Source organism: Eurytemora carolleeae, unplaced genomic scaffold (assembly GCF_000591075.1).
Source record: "Eurytemora carolleeae unplaced genomic scaffold, Eaff_2.0 scaffold635, whole genome shotgun sequence".
Lineage (NCBI taxonomy): Eukaryota > Metazoa > Arthropoda > Copepoda > Calanoida > Temoridae > Eurytemora > Eurytemora carolleeae.
In genome coordinates, this window is record NW_019396549.1 from 25,682 (window position 1) to 42,709 (window position 17,028).

Consider the following 17,028-nt stretch of genomic DNA (forward strand, 5'->3'; position numbering starts at 1 on the left):
GGCTTAAATTGTGAATTTTCTCCCCTCCCCTTCCCCCCCCCTTCCTCATACCCCACGGTCACGACCAGCCCGAAAATAGTCTTTTTGACCGACAGGTTCAAGATTCTAGTAGCTGGATGGCAAACTTCAGGCGAGTGTTTGGCCATCATGGATTCCTGAACTTTATACTTCCGGTCTTTCCGGCCAGGGGACCGGAAGTGCTCAAAGGATACCGGAAACATAATTAATTTTATTTTATTTTTTTCTTGTTGTTATGAATTGATCTCTGAGTTTATTATTATAAAGAATTGTGCACAAGTAAAAGAAAAATTATAATCCGAGTTTTACTCAGTTTCAATAAGACTTCAAGTTTCTCTAATTCCCATGCTTAGTAATTATTGAGACTACTCTTCAACAAACATTTCACAATAAAAAATATTTTAAATGTCCCAGACTTTGTTTTCAATTTAAAAACTTGAAAAAGGAATAATATTCAGCAGATTTAGTCAATAGTTGTATCTTTGTTCTGTAAAGTCAGTTATTTACTGTTGAAATGTATTATTTTTTTAATATAATTATTTTTTTTTTCAATTTGTTTTATCCTATGCTCAAAGGATGATGTTTAAAATAAGCTTAAGATCACTGTTATATTTGCATTTTTTTGTTAACACATGTTGTAATCCCCATATCTGTTCGGTGCAATAAATAATGTAGAAAATTAAAAAGCTTTGATTCCAGAATTTGAATGGATTGATATTTCGGAGTTTTGGTAACAAACAAACTAAATCCGCCAAAAAATAAAGCTTATCTGTAGAACAACAAGGGTTATAGAGAGCATTGCTGGTGCACTGTCTCCTTGATAAAGGAGTTGTTCAAAGCATTGCTGGTGTACTGTTCCTTTAATACAGGGTTGCTCAAAACATTGCTGGTGTACTGTTCCTTTAATAAAGGGGTTGTTCAAAACATAGCTGGTGTACTGTTCCTTCAATACAGGGTTGTTCAAAACATTGCTGGTGTACTGTTCCTTTAATACAGGGTTGTTCAAAACATAGCTGGTGTACTGTTCCTTTAATACAGGGTTGTTCAAAACATTGCTGGTGTACTGTTCCTTTAATACAGGGTTGTTCAAAACATTGCTGGTGTACTGTTCCTTTAATAAAGGGGTTGTTCAAAACATTGCTGGTGTACTGTTCCTTTAATACAGGGTTGCTCAAAATATTGATGGTGTACTGTTCCTTCAATAAAGGGGTTGTTCAAAACATTGCTGGTGTACTGTTCCTTTAATACAGGGTTGTTCAAAACATTGCTGGTGTACTGTTCCTTTAATACAGGGTTGTTCAAAACATTGCTGGTGTACTGTTCCTTTAATAAATACAGGGTTGTTCAAAACATTGCTGGTGTACTGTTCCTTTAATACAGGGTTGTTCAAAACATTGCTGGTGTACTGTTCCTTTAATAAAAAGGTTGTTCAAAACATTGCTGGTGTACTGTTCCTTCAATAAAAAGGTTTGTTCACAAAACATTGCTGGTGTACTGTTCCTTCAATAAAAGGGTTGTTCAAAACATTTCATTAAAATATTCTCGACAAAATGCAATTTCCTTTATGCAAAATCATGTTTAGAATAATAGGAAAAGTTGTCATCTCTATTTTAACTTTTTAGTTTTTATCTAAAAACTTTTCAGATAATATTTATTTTAGACCTTTTTTTAAACTTAGCCTTAAATGTATCTTCCACCATTAAGTGACATTTTCGAGGTCGTCTTCATTCCACGCGACATTAACACAACTTAATAGTATCCTAGTTAAAATAGCTATGCTCGGGAATTCTATAATGTGGTCTACCACTTTTGCATCTTCGGAATTGACGGGAGATATTGAGAAATATATCACCGACAATCTTAATGATGCACAGGCAGACCACATTTTGAAAAGCACAAAAGAAATACTGTACAGATTGATACACTTTTTTTCATTAATTAACCATCGGAAATAGATCTCTCAGTCGTCCCCTAATTTCTATGGCTATTAGGACATGCTCTGAAAAACATTTAAAAACCTTTGAATTAGTATCAAATCAAAACAAGGCAAAAAATATCTAGAGTGAACAACGTTAATCTGTTTCTATCTATCTATCTATCTATCAATTTTTATGTATTTATCTATCTATCTATATATCTATCTATTTATATATCTATCTATCTATATACCTATCTATATATCTATCTGTCTATCCATTTATCTATCTATATTTTATAATTATCTATCTACCAACAATGTATCTATCTATATTTCTAACTATCTATCTATCAATTCATCTCTCTATAACCTAATGATGCTCCAATATTGAGAAAGGAAGCGATATATCTGGTATCAATTAGATGAACATTAATAACCTTTTTATATTAATTTTTATTGGTCTAGAAAGAAGGGGGGGGGGATTTTTTGTAATTTACTTCATATTTACTCAGCTGGAATAAAAAACCTTTTGTTGATATTCAACTTTAATCTATAATATAAATCTATGCTCTTAACGATTTTTTTCTCAGCGCTACCTATCGTAAAAACGGCTAAACTAATCGAGTCCAAAATTTTAAGGAAAATTTTTTTCAAATTAGAGAGAAATTGAGTGCTTTCTGAAATAATTTTGTTGGGAATTTTTATTTCTATTTTGAAAAGGTTTTAAATCATTTTTGTATTTGAGAAACTTATTCTATTTCGTTCTTTTATTAGATTAATGATTTAATAAACTATTTTACAGCAAAAAGTAGTATATATATATATTATATATATATATGAAGACAAATAGAAATTATATATGAATGAAATATTGCCAGGTTTAGTTTAGCAGAAGCTGTTTGTACTCATCCTCAAGATTCCAGGGGAGTTTTTCTCAATTTTGAAAGAAAAAAAGAAAACTTAATGTTTAATTGTTCAAATTGTAAGCAAAAGAAATAGTTTGCTAGATTGTTAAAACTACCTAAACTAAGAGTTTAAAGGGAGTGACCGGCTATGCAGTGTTGTGGAAAGCTTGAAAAGGGATGTAGGTAATAGAAACCTTAAAATAGGATACGTAGCCGAAACCTTTAAATAGGATATACAGCCGAAACCTTGCGAAAGAATGTAGCTTAAACCTTGAAAAAGGATACATAGCAAAAACTTTAAAATAGGATATGTAGCCAAAAACTTGAAAAAAAGATGTAGCCGAATCTATGAACTAGGAAATAGAGCCGAAACATTAAAAAGGATATATATCAAAAACCCTGGAAAAGAATATGTAGCCAAAAAATTAAAAAGAATACATGAAACCGAAACCTTGAAATACGGCCTGTGCCGAAACCATGAAAAGGAATATGAAGCCTAAACCAAAAATATAAATATTATTCCTTTCAGGATTAAAAAAACATCTCTACAAATAAACAAATAAGAAAAACAACATGAAATCTCAATTTTAAGAAAAAAAATTAGTTTTTATTTGAAATTGTAGAGTCTGATATATACCCTCTTTATGTAAAACCAGAATATAACAGATTGCAAAAAATGAAGAAATATGTGCAAGGTTTTTACAGATGCAAATCATGCATATATATGTAATAATAGGAATTCCCCGAATAGAAAAAAAACAATTTTCAAAATACATGGTAACAGCTATAGTATACCAGATAGCTAAAGTTTTACAGATATGCTTGTAATAATAAAAATAATAATTATCATAATAAAGATAAAAGAACAATATCAATAGAAATATAAGAATATCTGGGTACGTGTCTCCAACATCAAGAATAGGGTCTTCTTTAAATATCCGGGGTCTCCGATGAGATGACAGTAGGGGGTCTCCAATGGAAAAGGGGTCCCGAGAGTACGTACATGATGATAATGTTTTGTCAAGACTCTTGTAAAACAATGTACAAATATTAGAATCACCGCAACACCGAAGCCACGTGACAACACTAACAAACCGCTAAAGTTTAAAAGATGATAATAACAATAATAATGATAACAATTTATGTTGTTGCCCTGAGCAGTAGCTGCAAATTTTGAGCGGTAATAATATTATTATATTGAATATTGATAGATGTACCCCTAGGCAACTTGAAAACTCATGCATCCATCAAGTGTTAATTCTCATATTTTTAAAGGTTAATAAGGTGATACATAAATACATACACAACGGTTCATATTATTATTATACATAAAGAATATCTTTATTGCCATGTACAGCGATCATAAAAATATGTAATTTTCAGAAATGAATTTAGATCAATCTTTATTTTGTTATTTTAACTAGATAGGGGTGTGGAGTGTGTCCACAAAAAAATATGTTTGTAAATTACACTTTTAGGAAATCGAATCTTGGGTGTCACGGAAAAAGAGTGATTTTATATTCAAAAGTCTCAAATTTTGAAGCAAAAGTGGCAAAGATGTTTAATTTGACAAAATCGTATTCAGGCTTTGGCCGTGGAAGCCTAGGTTACACTTAAAGGGACTGACAGCGTAATTTCAAGTGACCTCCATGCAAAGATGACAATGCCCGATTTACAACTGTACATTTGAAACTTTTATCTGATCAATAATGTAGCGTCTTTCTTATAGGGTTAAAAGTGTTAAATCAGATCATTCATATTTGTTTTTCTGCAGTCAAACTCACTTTTATAGAGAACCCACAATTGAGAAAAATCAGTTTTCAAAATTATAAACATTAATATCTATTTCCAACAAAGCATTTAGGGTAACGTTGGGAATCCGGAATTGCCATCTGTGCCTGGAGGGTCACTTAAAATCATGCTTACAGTCCCTTTATTGCACACTTTCCTTAGATAACTGTCCCTTTATTGCACACTTTCCTTAGATAACTGTCCCTTTATTGCACACTTTCCTTCTTTGATAACTGTCCCTTTATTGCACACTTTCCTTTGATAACTGTCCCTTTATTGCACACTTTCCTTAGATAACTGTCCCTTTATTGCACACTTTCCTTAGATAACTGTCCCTTTATTGCACACTTTCCTTTGATAACTGTCCCTTTATTGCACACTTTCCTTTGATAACTGTCAGGTATATTTATGTTATCATCATTGTTTACCTTTATGTTGGTAAACATTAGACGCATCAGTTTTAAATTAGAGTTTACAGTGTTAACATGCTCTACAGTATAGGTATATTTTAGCTTAAAATAAGCTTTCTCTTCAGATGAAGTAAAGGTATATTTCAGCTTAAAATAAGCTTTCTCTACAGTAGAAGTATAGGTATATTTCAGCTTAAAATAAGCTTTCTCTTCAGTAGAAGTATAGGTATATTTCAGCTTAAAATAAACTTTCTCTTCAGTAGAAGTATAGGTATATTTCAGCTTAAAATAAGCTTTCTCTTCAGTAGAAGTATAGGTATATTTCAGCTTAAAATAAGCTTTCTCTTCAGATAAAGTAAAGGTATATTTCAGCTTAAAATCAGCTTTTGGAAATAATCTGAAGCAGCAAACAAAGTGTATAAAAGATAAACAAAAATTATACAACAGGGTTGTTTATCGTTTTGGTTAGTTTTTGGTCGGTTTTGGTTCTGTTTTGATTCGGTTTTGGTTCGGTTTTGGTTCGGGTTTGGCTCGAATTTGGTTCTGTTTTGGTTAGTTTTTGGTTGGTTTTGGTTCGGTTTTTGATTCGGTTTTGGTTCGGTTTTGGTTCGGTTTTGGTTTGGTTTTGGTTCGGTTTTGGTTCGGTTTTGGTTCGGTTTTGATTCGGTTTTGGTTCGGGTTTGGCTCGGGTTTGGCTCGGTTTTGGTTCGGTTTTGATTCGGTTTTGGTTCGGTTTTGGTTCGATTTTGGTTCGGTTTTGGCAGGTTTTGGTTCGGTTTCGGTTATGTTTTGGTTCTGTTTTGGTTCTGTTTTGGTTCTGTTTTGGTTCTGTTTTGGTTCTGTTTTGGTTCTGTTTTGGTTCTGTTTTGGTTCGGGTTTGGGTCGGTTTTGAGGGTCGGAGAACTTTTACAAATTTTAAAATTTTTATTATTCTATTATTCTATTATTATTTTCTTGCACTCTTGGTCTCTGAGAGAAAATAATAAGAAAATTTCTTTTTAGGAGATTAGAATTTCTATATATTAATCATTTATATTTGCCTACAGCAAAATTACATTAAACAATATAAAAGTTTACAAACTAGATACTCCTTTCTCTGGATATCGCATTTTATGATTGACAAGGTTTGGCAAAAAAACAGGTGCAATACAAGACTTTTAGCATGAGTATAGTTTAGTTATTCAGAAGATTTAGACCTAATGCTGTGTTTTGTTTAACTCATTAACAAATCCAAGAAGCATAAACAAATGTTCAGCGGTGAAAAAATTAGATCGTTTCATGATGTATTCTAAAAAAGTGTTGTGTGTCATGAACAATACAACATACCGTTGTATGGGTTCCACCAAGGTAATAATGCAAGGAAAGATAATTTCAGTTGCGTATACTCTGCGTACATATTGAAACCAGTTCTCTCTGGGCGGACTTTGTAAACAAGAACAGATGCATCAGTGTTCGTTTAGTATCCGAGGAAGTTAAAAGCATTTAATTTTGATAATTTTAAAAATTCACTTAATAGTTTTCTATGACCAGAATATTTCATAGATTATTTGTGTGAAAATGGATTCCTTGTCAGGGTGTGACATCCTTCTTGTGTTTACTTTTTCGCCCAAACTGCAGTATAAAAAATGCGTACACCTCTGAAATAACTTTCCTTGCATTAGTACCTTGGATTCCAGAATACATGATGTATCAAAAGGTCGGTGGGTTAAATTTTGTCTTTTTCTGAAAATGTGATTAATGACTGATTTTTTGATCCAATTTCCATGATATATCACATCTCCATATATGGTTATGATACTCTCACCATGGAATCATTTTAACTTTAAAAAAAATTACACATCATAGAAAAGTTCAAGGCATTCGACAATCGACATTTATCAATTCATCTTGTTTTTAAAAGGAATTTTTCAGTTTTTGTTTTCCTGTTGAGAGTGGTAAACAGTCTTGGAGAATCACTTCTTCAAAATGGAGATTTTTCAGCAGGTGACATTTTAGATTTGTCAAAAATTACAAACCATTATTTTCCTAAAGTAACCGAGGTACAAATATAAACTGAAATCCAGTGTCCGAATTTAATAAATTTGAGGGGCGGCTTAAATCTGCCAAAAAACCGGTTTCAATTGAGCGCCGGCTTAAATATTGCAAAATTGAATACAATTTTGAGTGGAACCAACAATTGTTGAGCCGCGGCCTAAATTTAAGCCGCGGCTCAAATTCTTTAAATTTGGCCTCTGGGCCATCAAGATTCAAGCTATGGACTGCGCCCAAGAAACTAGATTTTGACTGAATTTATGCAATTAAAAGAGATCAAAAGGGAAAATATTTAATAAACAATTAAAACTCTTGTAGACTACGTCTACTCAATTCAACTATAACTTGCCATTAATTAAATTAGGTTCAACATTTAAGATTTGATAATGTACCGATAAACTCTTTAAAAACTCCAGAAAATTCTCTTTTCAAACAACTCATTATTACCATGCTTCATCTACATTTGTACAATCAAAGTGGGTAAAAGAAAGAAGATGAGTATTAAGGGTTTGTTGTAAAGGACAGTTTGGTAACTAGTGTTTTTTCGTAAACAAACCAAAGATATTATAGAAACTGATATAGCGAGCTCTTTTATTCTTTACAATAAAATTAATCCCCTCTCCACACAGTTAGATCCAAAAAACTGTGAAATGGGAAGACAGCTGTTAGACTTATCTTATGATTTTAAAGAAAACACAGCTATCGTGCAATCTACTTATTGTTCAAGAAGAACACATGGATTGCTTAACTTTCAACTCTTATTGTTTCTAACTAGGAATTGCTCCGTGGAAATGTAATAATTGTGACGGAGAAGTGATCAATGGAGAACTATCAATCACAAAACGGTCAGACACAATTTATTTTATCATCATTAGTTTGGCATTTAAATGATTAGATGTCGGAACATTTCCAGTTTTAATTCTTAGCAAGGATTAATCCGGTTCTTGAGCGGTCTCACGGATTAAGTTAATTCTTTTGATTTTTTCGGAAAGCTACATTAATTATATGCTGCCGGTCAGGGAATGTTGTCAGCTGTTTTTTTAGGGATAAATCTCTGAATCTCATACAAAAGTGTCGACCTTAGAATAATAAATAACCTGATCCTGGACATCTTTAATATTATGAACTTAAACTTTAGTTTATCTGATAGAATTCGTAGATAAACTAGCAAGGATTTGCAAGGATAATATGATCAATATTTGATCATATTATCCTTGCAAATTAGAGAAGTTTAATTGTCAAGATTTTTCTTTTCGAACTACCGCCAATTCACGCTATTTTTGTTACATAGTTAGCCTAAAGTTAAACCCCCCGAGGGATTAAATGATAAGCTGTAGGGCAAAGCTCAAGCAGAATTCATAGTTTATAATATCTATAGTCTGCAACATTTGAATCCTTTACTCTCATTTATCTGATACAATTGAAATTCCATTGTATTAAGAGCTGGTTCTAACATGAACTAGCATAAAAAGGTTTTTAGAAATAGCGAGATTCAATGAAATATAAAATAAATGTTATGAAGGCATGTATTTTTATCTTTTTAATGTTCAGTAAAGCCGACTGGTCAGGTCCATATCAAATATTGGATGCAAGACAAATTGATCAAGTAAGTTCAATATGTTTCTCTTTATATTAAAATTTGTCCACGTTATTTTATATCCTGACTTTATATTATTATTCATTGTTGAGCCAAAAAGATATTACCAACAAAATATAAAAGAAAAGAGAAAAAAGTCAATCTATTAAGAAAAAGTTAAGTAGTCTATTAAAAAAAATATTAAGTTGTTAGTTTACATAAAATATTTGAAAAAAAGTTAAAATTTGTCTTCACCATTTAGCTTGTATTTTTTTGTTATTTCAAAACTGTGATCAATTTGCATAAAATATTCTGATATATTTGCTTAAATTGTAACTATTTTTGTTTAAGCTTGGTGGATTCTTGAACCTAAATATCAGTGTCAATCCATCTCAAGACATTACGGTTTCTGTTTCACTTATCTATACCAAGGTAAAATATTTTTTTTTTATTCAAATTTGTTAAAATGTTTTCATGAGTCCAAAAAAAAGATGATAGCATTGTTTTCTTCAAAACCAAGAAATTGATTCTCTGCCACAAACTCAAATTTTATGATTCCTTTATCTTTGAAACTTGAAAGTGTAATCTCTAGATATTTCTAAACTAAGAATATTTGATCTGACAGAATTTATAGTTTGAAATATCTAATGTCTACAGCATTGGGTCGCAAAGATATATAAATTAGACAATCAAAGTTTGTGGAAAAGACTCAATCATAAAACATTCAATAAGACCAGGTTATAATGCAAGGAAAGTTATTTCAGAGGTGTACGAATCTTTTGTACTGCAGTGTACTGTCTCTGGGCGGTAAAGTAAATACAAGACGGATGTCGAAGCCTGACATGGGATCCATCTTTCACATAAAAAATCAATGAAATACTCTGTTCATAGGAAACTGTCATGTAAATTATCAAAATTATCAAAATTTAATGCTTTTAGCCTCCTCGGATACTAAACGAACACTGATGCATCTATTCTTGTTTACAAATTCCGCCCAGAGTGAACTGGTTTCAATGTGTACGCAGAGTATACGCGACAGCAATTAACTTTCCTTCCATTATAAACTTGCAACAAGAAATAACCGTATTTTGTTTACAGGGTGGCGAGACATTTTATCCTCCTGACATGTTTAGAGTTATTGCTCAGGTTTGATCTACAGATTTGTTGGATAAAATTAATCATAATACAGGGTTACCCACAAAGGAAGAGAAATTATTGACGACCTTGAACTCTTCAAATATATATATGATGCAGCATGTACCATGCATGTACTGCATGTACTGCAGTGGTCTTTGAAGTATCCACACCTTCTGTAAAAAAAGTACCAGAGAGTGTTTACGGTAACTATAGGTTGACAGTCACGCTTAGTCACGTAAGCTATACCTTGACCTAGAATTATTAATCATTGCTAATGTGTTTAAATACAGGGTTACCCAAAAAGAATGAGACTTTAGAAAAGACTGAACAAAATTTATATTATCTGTTTCCTTATAAATGGTTCACTTTAACTGTAAACTTTTTTTTCCTAATCAAGGAATAAGTCATACAAATATTATATTTAAGGCAGAAATCTTAACTTAACCTTGGAAGCATAAAAATTAAAGAGTTTTAGGTCGTCCTTACAGTCTCATCCTTTGTGGTTAACTCTGTATCTCTTTCCCCCATTAACAGAAGAAATTTGTTTCTTAAAATGACTTTATGTTAACCTTAGCAAATTGTTTTAAAAACTAAAAATATAATTTTATATAGGGTTGCATTCAAGCCAGAATTCTTTTACACTACGAACATTTGCATTGATCGGACTGTACTGTATGCCGCGTATGGTACTCTTTTTTCATTCTCTTCTTGAGTTCTTAAGGAAGTACCGGTGTTACTTCAAGTGACCATCCTTCTAAAGAATACCTGCCCGAATAACAGTTGTAATGTAAGAGGTTTAGGTTTATTTTAATCTCTTTTTGAGTTCTTAAAGGAAGTGCGGGCGTTACTTCAAGTGACCATCCTTCTAAAAAATTACAGGCTAAAGTTACAGTAGTAACGCGTGAAAGGTTAAGATTAAGATTCTCTTCTTAAGTTTTTTAAGAAACTGTTACTTCAAGTGTATCCATCCATTAAAGGATACCTGCCCGAATAACAGTTGTAATGTAAGAGGTTTAGGTTTATTTTTCATCTCTTTTTGAGTTCTTAAAGGAAGTGTCGGCGTTACTTCAAGTGTCTATCCTTCTAAAGAATTACAGTTTAAAGTCACAGTCGTAATGCGTAAGGGTTTCACATTGTTTATGTTTTTCTTTTTCCTATATTTTTGAGGTTTAAAAGGGACAGTTGAGGTTACTTCAAATGAACCTCTATTTAAAGAGATACATACCAGATTTACTAAAAACATATATAAACTCTTGTTAGTTTTTTTTAACAGAAAATTGGTAATTACGGATTCTAGCTGAATGAAAATTTACAGAAATTATTTCTTTGAATGATAGAATCGTTTTGAACTTTGCTCTCTTCAAATGAAGATTCACTTGAAATCCCGTTAATAGTCCCTTTAAGATATAAATTGAAAATATGCGAGGTTGAATTTGATTAATGGATTAAATAAAATGTTCTATATCAGGGTGGAGAATGGAGCAAACACACAGAACATTACTCTATTCCAGAAACAGTCTTAGGTAGATTTTTCTTTTATACTGTCATACAGAGTGTTTTAGAACATATGAAAATTCATGGATGAGTTCTATATCGTCAGTAGGGATATTAACGTTTTCATTTTTCAGAAAAACTATCGTTTCGTTATGAAAACGACGACGAAAAATCGAAAAAGAAACGATCGTTTTTAAAAACGATCGTTTTTTTAAAAAGTTCGTTTTGTACAATTGGTCGTTTTTAAAACGATCGTTTTAAAAAAAACGATCGTTTTTATAAAATTCGTCGTTTCGTTAACGATCGTTAACGAAGGGAAGAGAGGAAACCGACCTGAAGGGCATCTGTACTTATCATTGAGTAGTTAAGTTCGTCGTTTCGTTAACGATGGTTAACGACAACCCTTCGTTAACGATCGCTAACAACGACCCTTTGTTAACGATCGTTAACATAAATGTCAATAAATTTTTTTTTCAAAAACGATCGTTTTTTTCAAAAACAATCGTTTTTGAATCGTATAAAATCGTATAAAAAACGGTCGCAAATCGTTTTAATAAAAACGATCATTTTCAAAAACGATCGCTATTCGTTTTCTAAAAGTTCAAAACGAGTGGGTCGTTTTTTCCGAAAACGAAACGATCGTTTTTGAAAACGATACAAAAAACGATCGTTTAACGATCGTTTACAAAAACGATTAAAAACCCTAATCGTCAGTAATCCACGAAAATAAGAGTTTTAAAAATTAAACAATTATCCACAGAATCTCTTATTTATTGTCTGTTTGGCGTTTGCTAAGCCACGAGCACATACAATAAAGTTTGCTGTTAGTGCTGATCCTGTAGCTGCCTTTATAATGTTTAGGTACAGATACAATAAAGTTAGCTGTTAGTGCTGATCCCGTAGCAGACTTTATAATGTTTAGGTGCAGATACAATAAAGTTAGCAGTTAGTGCTGATCCTATAGCTGACTTTATAATGTTTAGGAGCAGATACAATAAAGTTAGCTGTTAGTGCTGATCCTGTAGCTGACTTTATAATGTTTAGGAGCAGATACAATAAAGTTAGCTGTTAGTGTTGATCCCGTTGCAGACTTTATAATGTTTAGGAGCAGATACAATAAAGTTAGCTGTTAGTGCTGATCCTGTAGCTGACTTCATAATGTTTAGAAGCAGATAAAATAAAGTTTGCAGTTAGTGCTTATCCTATAGCTGACTTTATAATGTTTAGAAGCAGATACAATAAAGTTAGCTGTTAGTGCTGATTCTGTAGCAGACTTTATAATGTTTAGGAGCAGATACAATAAAGTTAGCTGTTAGTGCTGATCCTGTAGCTGACTTCATAATGTTTAGAAGCAGATAAAATAAAGTTTGCAGTTAGTGCTTATCCTATAGCTGACTTTATAATGTTTAGAAGCAGATACAATAAAGTTAGCTGTTAGTGCTGATTCTGTAGCTGACTTTATAATGTTTAGGTGCAGATACAATAAAGTTAGCAGTTAGTGCTGATCCTATAGCTGACTTTATAATGTTTAGGTGCAGAACAATAAAGTTAGCTGTTAGTGCTGATCCTGTAGTAGGAGCAGATACAATAAAGTTAGCTGTTAGTGCTGATCCTGTAGTTGACTTTATAATGTTTAGGAGCAGATACAATAAAGTTAGCTGTTAGTGCTGATCCTGTAGCTGACTTTATAATGTTTAGGTGCAGATACAATAAAGTTAGCTGTTAGTGCTGATTCTGTAGCAGACGTTATAATGTTTAGGTGCAGATACAAGTTTGCTGTTAGTGCTGATCCTGTAGCAGACTTTATAATGTTTAGGTGCAGATACAATAAAGTTAGCTGTTAGTACTGATCCTGTAGCTGACTTTATAATGTTTAGGAGCAGATAAAATAAAGTTTGCAGTTAATGCTGATCCTATAGCTGACTTTATAATGTTTAGGAGCAGATACAATAAAGTTAGCTGTTAGTGCTGATCCTGTAGCAGACTTTTTAATTGACAATGTGTTTCTGGAAGAACAAGTGATTGACTCAAACTGGAAGAAAGAGGTATTTATTAACTGCTACAATTAAAAGAGTTTAAAAGTCTAATTTTAATTCTCTCTGTTAATCTAAATATCTTGTTTCTTTAAATAGATTTCTTTAACGCATATCAAAATGTTACAGAAAATTCGATAAAACATTTAGCATAAAAGTTTATTATACCAATGCTTTTTAAATTTTATCAAAGCTATTTTAAAAACGTTTAGCGCACATCTTTCTAAAAATCGAAATCATTTAGAAGTCTTAAAACCCATGTTTCTTGCCCTAAATGAGCACATTTCAATATTTTTATTTTATTGAGATGTTTACAAGTTGGATTTTAGAAATTTTATACATATATAAATATACTTTCTGCATAAAAGAACTTTATAAATAAAAATTTAAATTCAAGTTTTATCCTTGTCTGTTCATCATAGTAGATAATTATTCATTTCAGAACTCAATGGATTTAATTATATGAAAACTTTAAGAAAAGATAATTTTGAGAACATTTTGCAAAGGTTAAAAAGATCAAATGAACTAGGAATTCAGGGCGCTTTTATCCCTTTTTCTAGTAAAAATGTTAGCTGTTAAATGTTACATATTTTTCTTCATACGCTTTAAATATTGATAGATATTCGAAAGAAATTTAAATAGATTTTTTGATAAATTTTACCAGTCATGTCCCTTTCTTAAGGTCATGTTACTTGCCACAAAAAAAAATATTGACCTAGTCGGTTTAGCCGTTTTGACGTTTATTGGAAACAAACCGACTTGGAAGTTGGAAACCAAAAGACAAGCCAATTAGATAGATAATTTTTGTTTTAAAGTCACAAACTTTATCACTGGTATATCTACATATTCGACAAAAAAAAAAAAAAAATTTCCCCTTTTTCTAAAAAACAGAGAGGATAAAGAGCAGAGGGTGTGGGAAATTTATAAATGAGGAGGAGGGGGGGGGGGGGAAAGCGGGCAAAATAAAGTCTAATTTGCATTTAAATTTTTTTTTTCATTTATCTTTATAACATTTATAACAATTTTTTTAAATATTTAGGCAAATGCAAGAATTGATACTCTGCGGAAAAGGAATGTGAAAGTAACGATTGCTGGCGATCCAATTGAAGATCTCCTCATGGAAGTTCGTCAACTTACCCATTTATTTCCCTTCGGAACAGCCGTAGTTGTTGATGAGCTGAGCTCATGTCAAGGTGGATCACAGAGACTTTGCAATTTCAAATGACCAGTTTTTGACATTAATAATCAGATAAAGATTAAAACGGAACCGTTGTGCATCGGACCCTGTAAATCTAGTTTGTTTAGAACATTCTGAGGACTCTGCGTACTGCAAGTTTACTGCTGAGAACTTTAACTGGGTTGTAGCGAACTATAAGTTCAAGTGGAGGTATATGGAGAAGAATCAGGTAGGGTTTAACTGGGTTGTAGGCAACAATAAGTTCAAGTGGAGGTATATGGAGAAGGATCAGGTAGGGTTTAACTGGGTTGTAACCAACTATAAGTTCAAGTGGATGTATATGGAGAAGGATCAGGTAGGGTTTAACTGGGTTGTAACCAACTATAAGTTCAAGTGGAGGTATATGGAGAAGAATCAAGTAGGGTTTAACTGGGTAGTAGCCAACTATAAGTTCAAGTGGAGGTATATGGAGAAGGATCAGGTAGGGTTTAACTGGGTTGTAAGCAACTATAAGTTCAAGTGGAGGTGTATGGAGAAGGATCAGGTGGGGTTTAACTGGGTTGTAACCAACTATAAGTTCAAGTGGAGGTTTATGAAGAAGGATCAGGTGGGGTTTAACTGGGTTGTAGGCAACTATAAGTTCAAGTGGGGTTTAACAATTTTTTTCTTTTATTTCATGTGATTTTCGCATTTAGCCATTGTGCTGTGTGCACAGACCCATTTAATTTAAAAAGTTGACCGTGAAGCTACTGGAGAAACTATTTGCTTTCATGTCGTCTTCATTTTCTACAGTTTTATGGGTCTTGCTGTTGTTCAACTCTATAGTACATTCTAAAAGTAATTGAGTCTTTGCCACAAAATCTGATTTTCTAATCTTTTTATCTTAGCGAACTTATGTTGCGACCTTAGATATTTCAATTTATGATCTCTGTTAGATCAAATAATCTATAAGTTTGAAATATTAAAGGTTTACATCATCATCAGCTTGTAAAGATAAAGGGATTCAAAGACCCAATTCGTTTCCATCATTTCGTTGAACTTCTGGTCAAAATATTTTATAAAAACATTTTCAGGGAGTATGGTTAACTGAAAGTCAAGATAAAATGATGGATTGGACAGCAAGGAAATGCATTTCAAGCTTAATATAAGATTCGGTTGGTGGTTAGGAAGGGGTTATATAGAAATATTTTTTCGATGAAATAAAAAAGTCTTATTATGAATCTATACAGGAAGGGAACCGAAGTCTTACCTCAAACACTTATTTAGTATCCCCTCCTACATCTTTGAAACCAGCGGAAAGCTTTTTATATTACTAACTTTGACATATCAAGCTAAATTCAAAGGTTGCAACAGGTTGCAAAGATGTAAGGATTATAAGATAATAATTTGAAGCGAGCTTTCCGTCCTTTTGGCTGTAGGGTTTTCATTCGCACTATGCTCAAATAACAGATCAAAACTGTATCTTACTATATCTATACAAACTCAAAATTACTCTTATTGCAATATTGCGCAACAACAAAAAATATTTTTAGTAAGACAACAAAAAATATCAAGTGCCTCTGTTGTTATTGAAATATATAATACACATTTTGCGCATCATTGAGATAAAACTTACCGTGTGTAAGACTATAGTTATTTCTCAATAATTATAATTATAATTAACATATAAACACACATTTATTATGATTAAAGGCAATTTTTAGCAGAATTTGATCCAGCTTTCCTGAAATTGAATTATACTGAGCAATGAAACCCTAATTTAGGCGCAAAATGATGCAAATTTACCATTTAAAATGTATTCCTTTACATGGCACTACTTAGAAATAATATTTCTGTGAGAGGACATTGCTTACTCTGGGCTAAGGTAATTACTGAAAAGAATAACAATATATCCAACCAGGTTTTGTTGCTACTTGTCATACATTGTAATACATAATTTAAATATAAAGGGACTGTGAATGAAAGTGGCCCATCATGAAAAGGGTACCGATCAATAACGGTACCCTTAGAAGCTTTGTCTGATCAAGTATGTTCATCAGTATGATATCAATGTTTAAAATTTTAGAAAACCGATTATTTTTAATTGCAGTTTTCTCAAAAATAGTGACAATAGCGCATATTTACTGCAAGGAAAAATTTATAAATATTTTTAAACTTAGAAAATCGACAATATCTTCCACATTATTTATCAGATGAATGCATCAAGGGAACCGTTTTGAATTGGACATTGTCATCTTTGCATTGTTACTTGGCCTCATCTCATCTTTGCAATCTTCACATTGCACACTGCTAGATCCAGCAGCAATTTTATGATACATCAAAAGTTGCATTATTATGGTTGCAAAGGATTAGGATTGGAATATTAGAGTTTGAAGCTATTGATCAGTTTCCTTGCCATTTAATCCTTCACATATCAAAGATGATTTTAACGTTGAGAATTGATTTTAATGTTGAGAATTGATTTTAATGTTGAGAATTGATTTTAATGTTGAGAATTGATTTTAATGTTGAGAATTGATTTTAATGTTGAGAATTGAT

General features: G+C 32.1%; 1 protein-coding gene across 1 annotated transcript; it reads left to right on the forward strand.

The window, feature by feature from the left end:
• The first annotated feature begins 5,105 nt into the window (after positions 1-5,105).
• LOC111705321 (uncharacterized) lies at positions 5,106-16,426 on the forward strand. Its single transcript, XM_023477822.1, has 12 exons — positions 5,106-5,133; positions 6,954-7,025; positions 7,849-7,918; positions 8,625-8,679; positions 9,001-9,081; positions 9,748-9,795; positions 11,255-11,309; positions 13,219-13,325; positions 14,353-14,506; positions 14,619-14,719; positions 15,564-15,613; positions 16,312-16,426. Exons 1-12 carry the CDS (start codon positions 5,118-5,120, stop codon positions 16,424-16,426), a joined length of 924 nt encoding a protein of 307 aa, XP_023333590.1. The 5' UTR covers positions 5,106-5,117.
• The last annotated feature ends 602 nt before the right edge of the window (positions 16,427-17,028 follow it).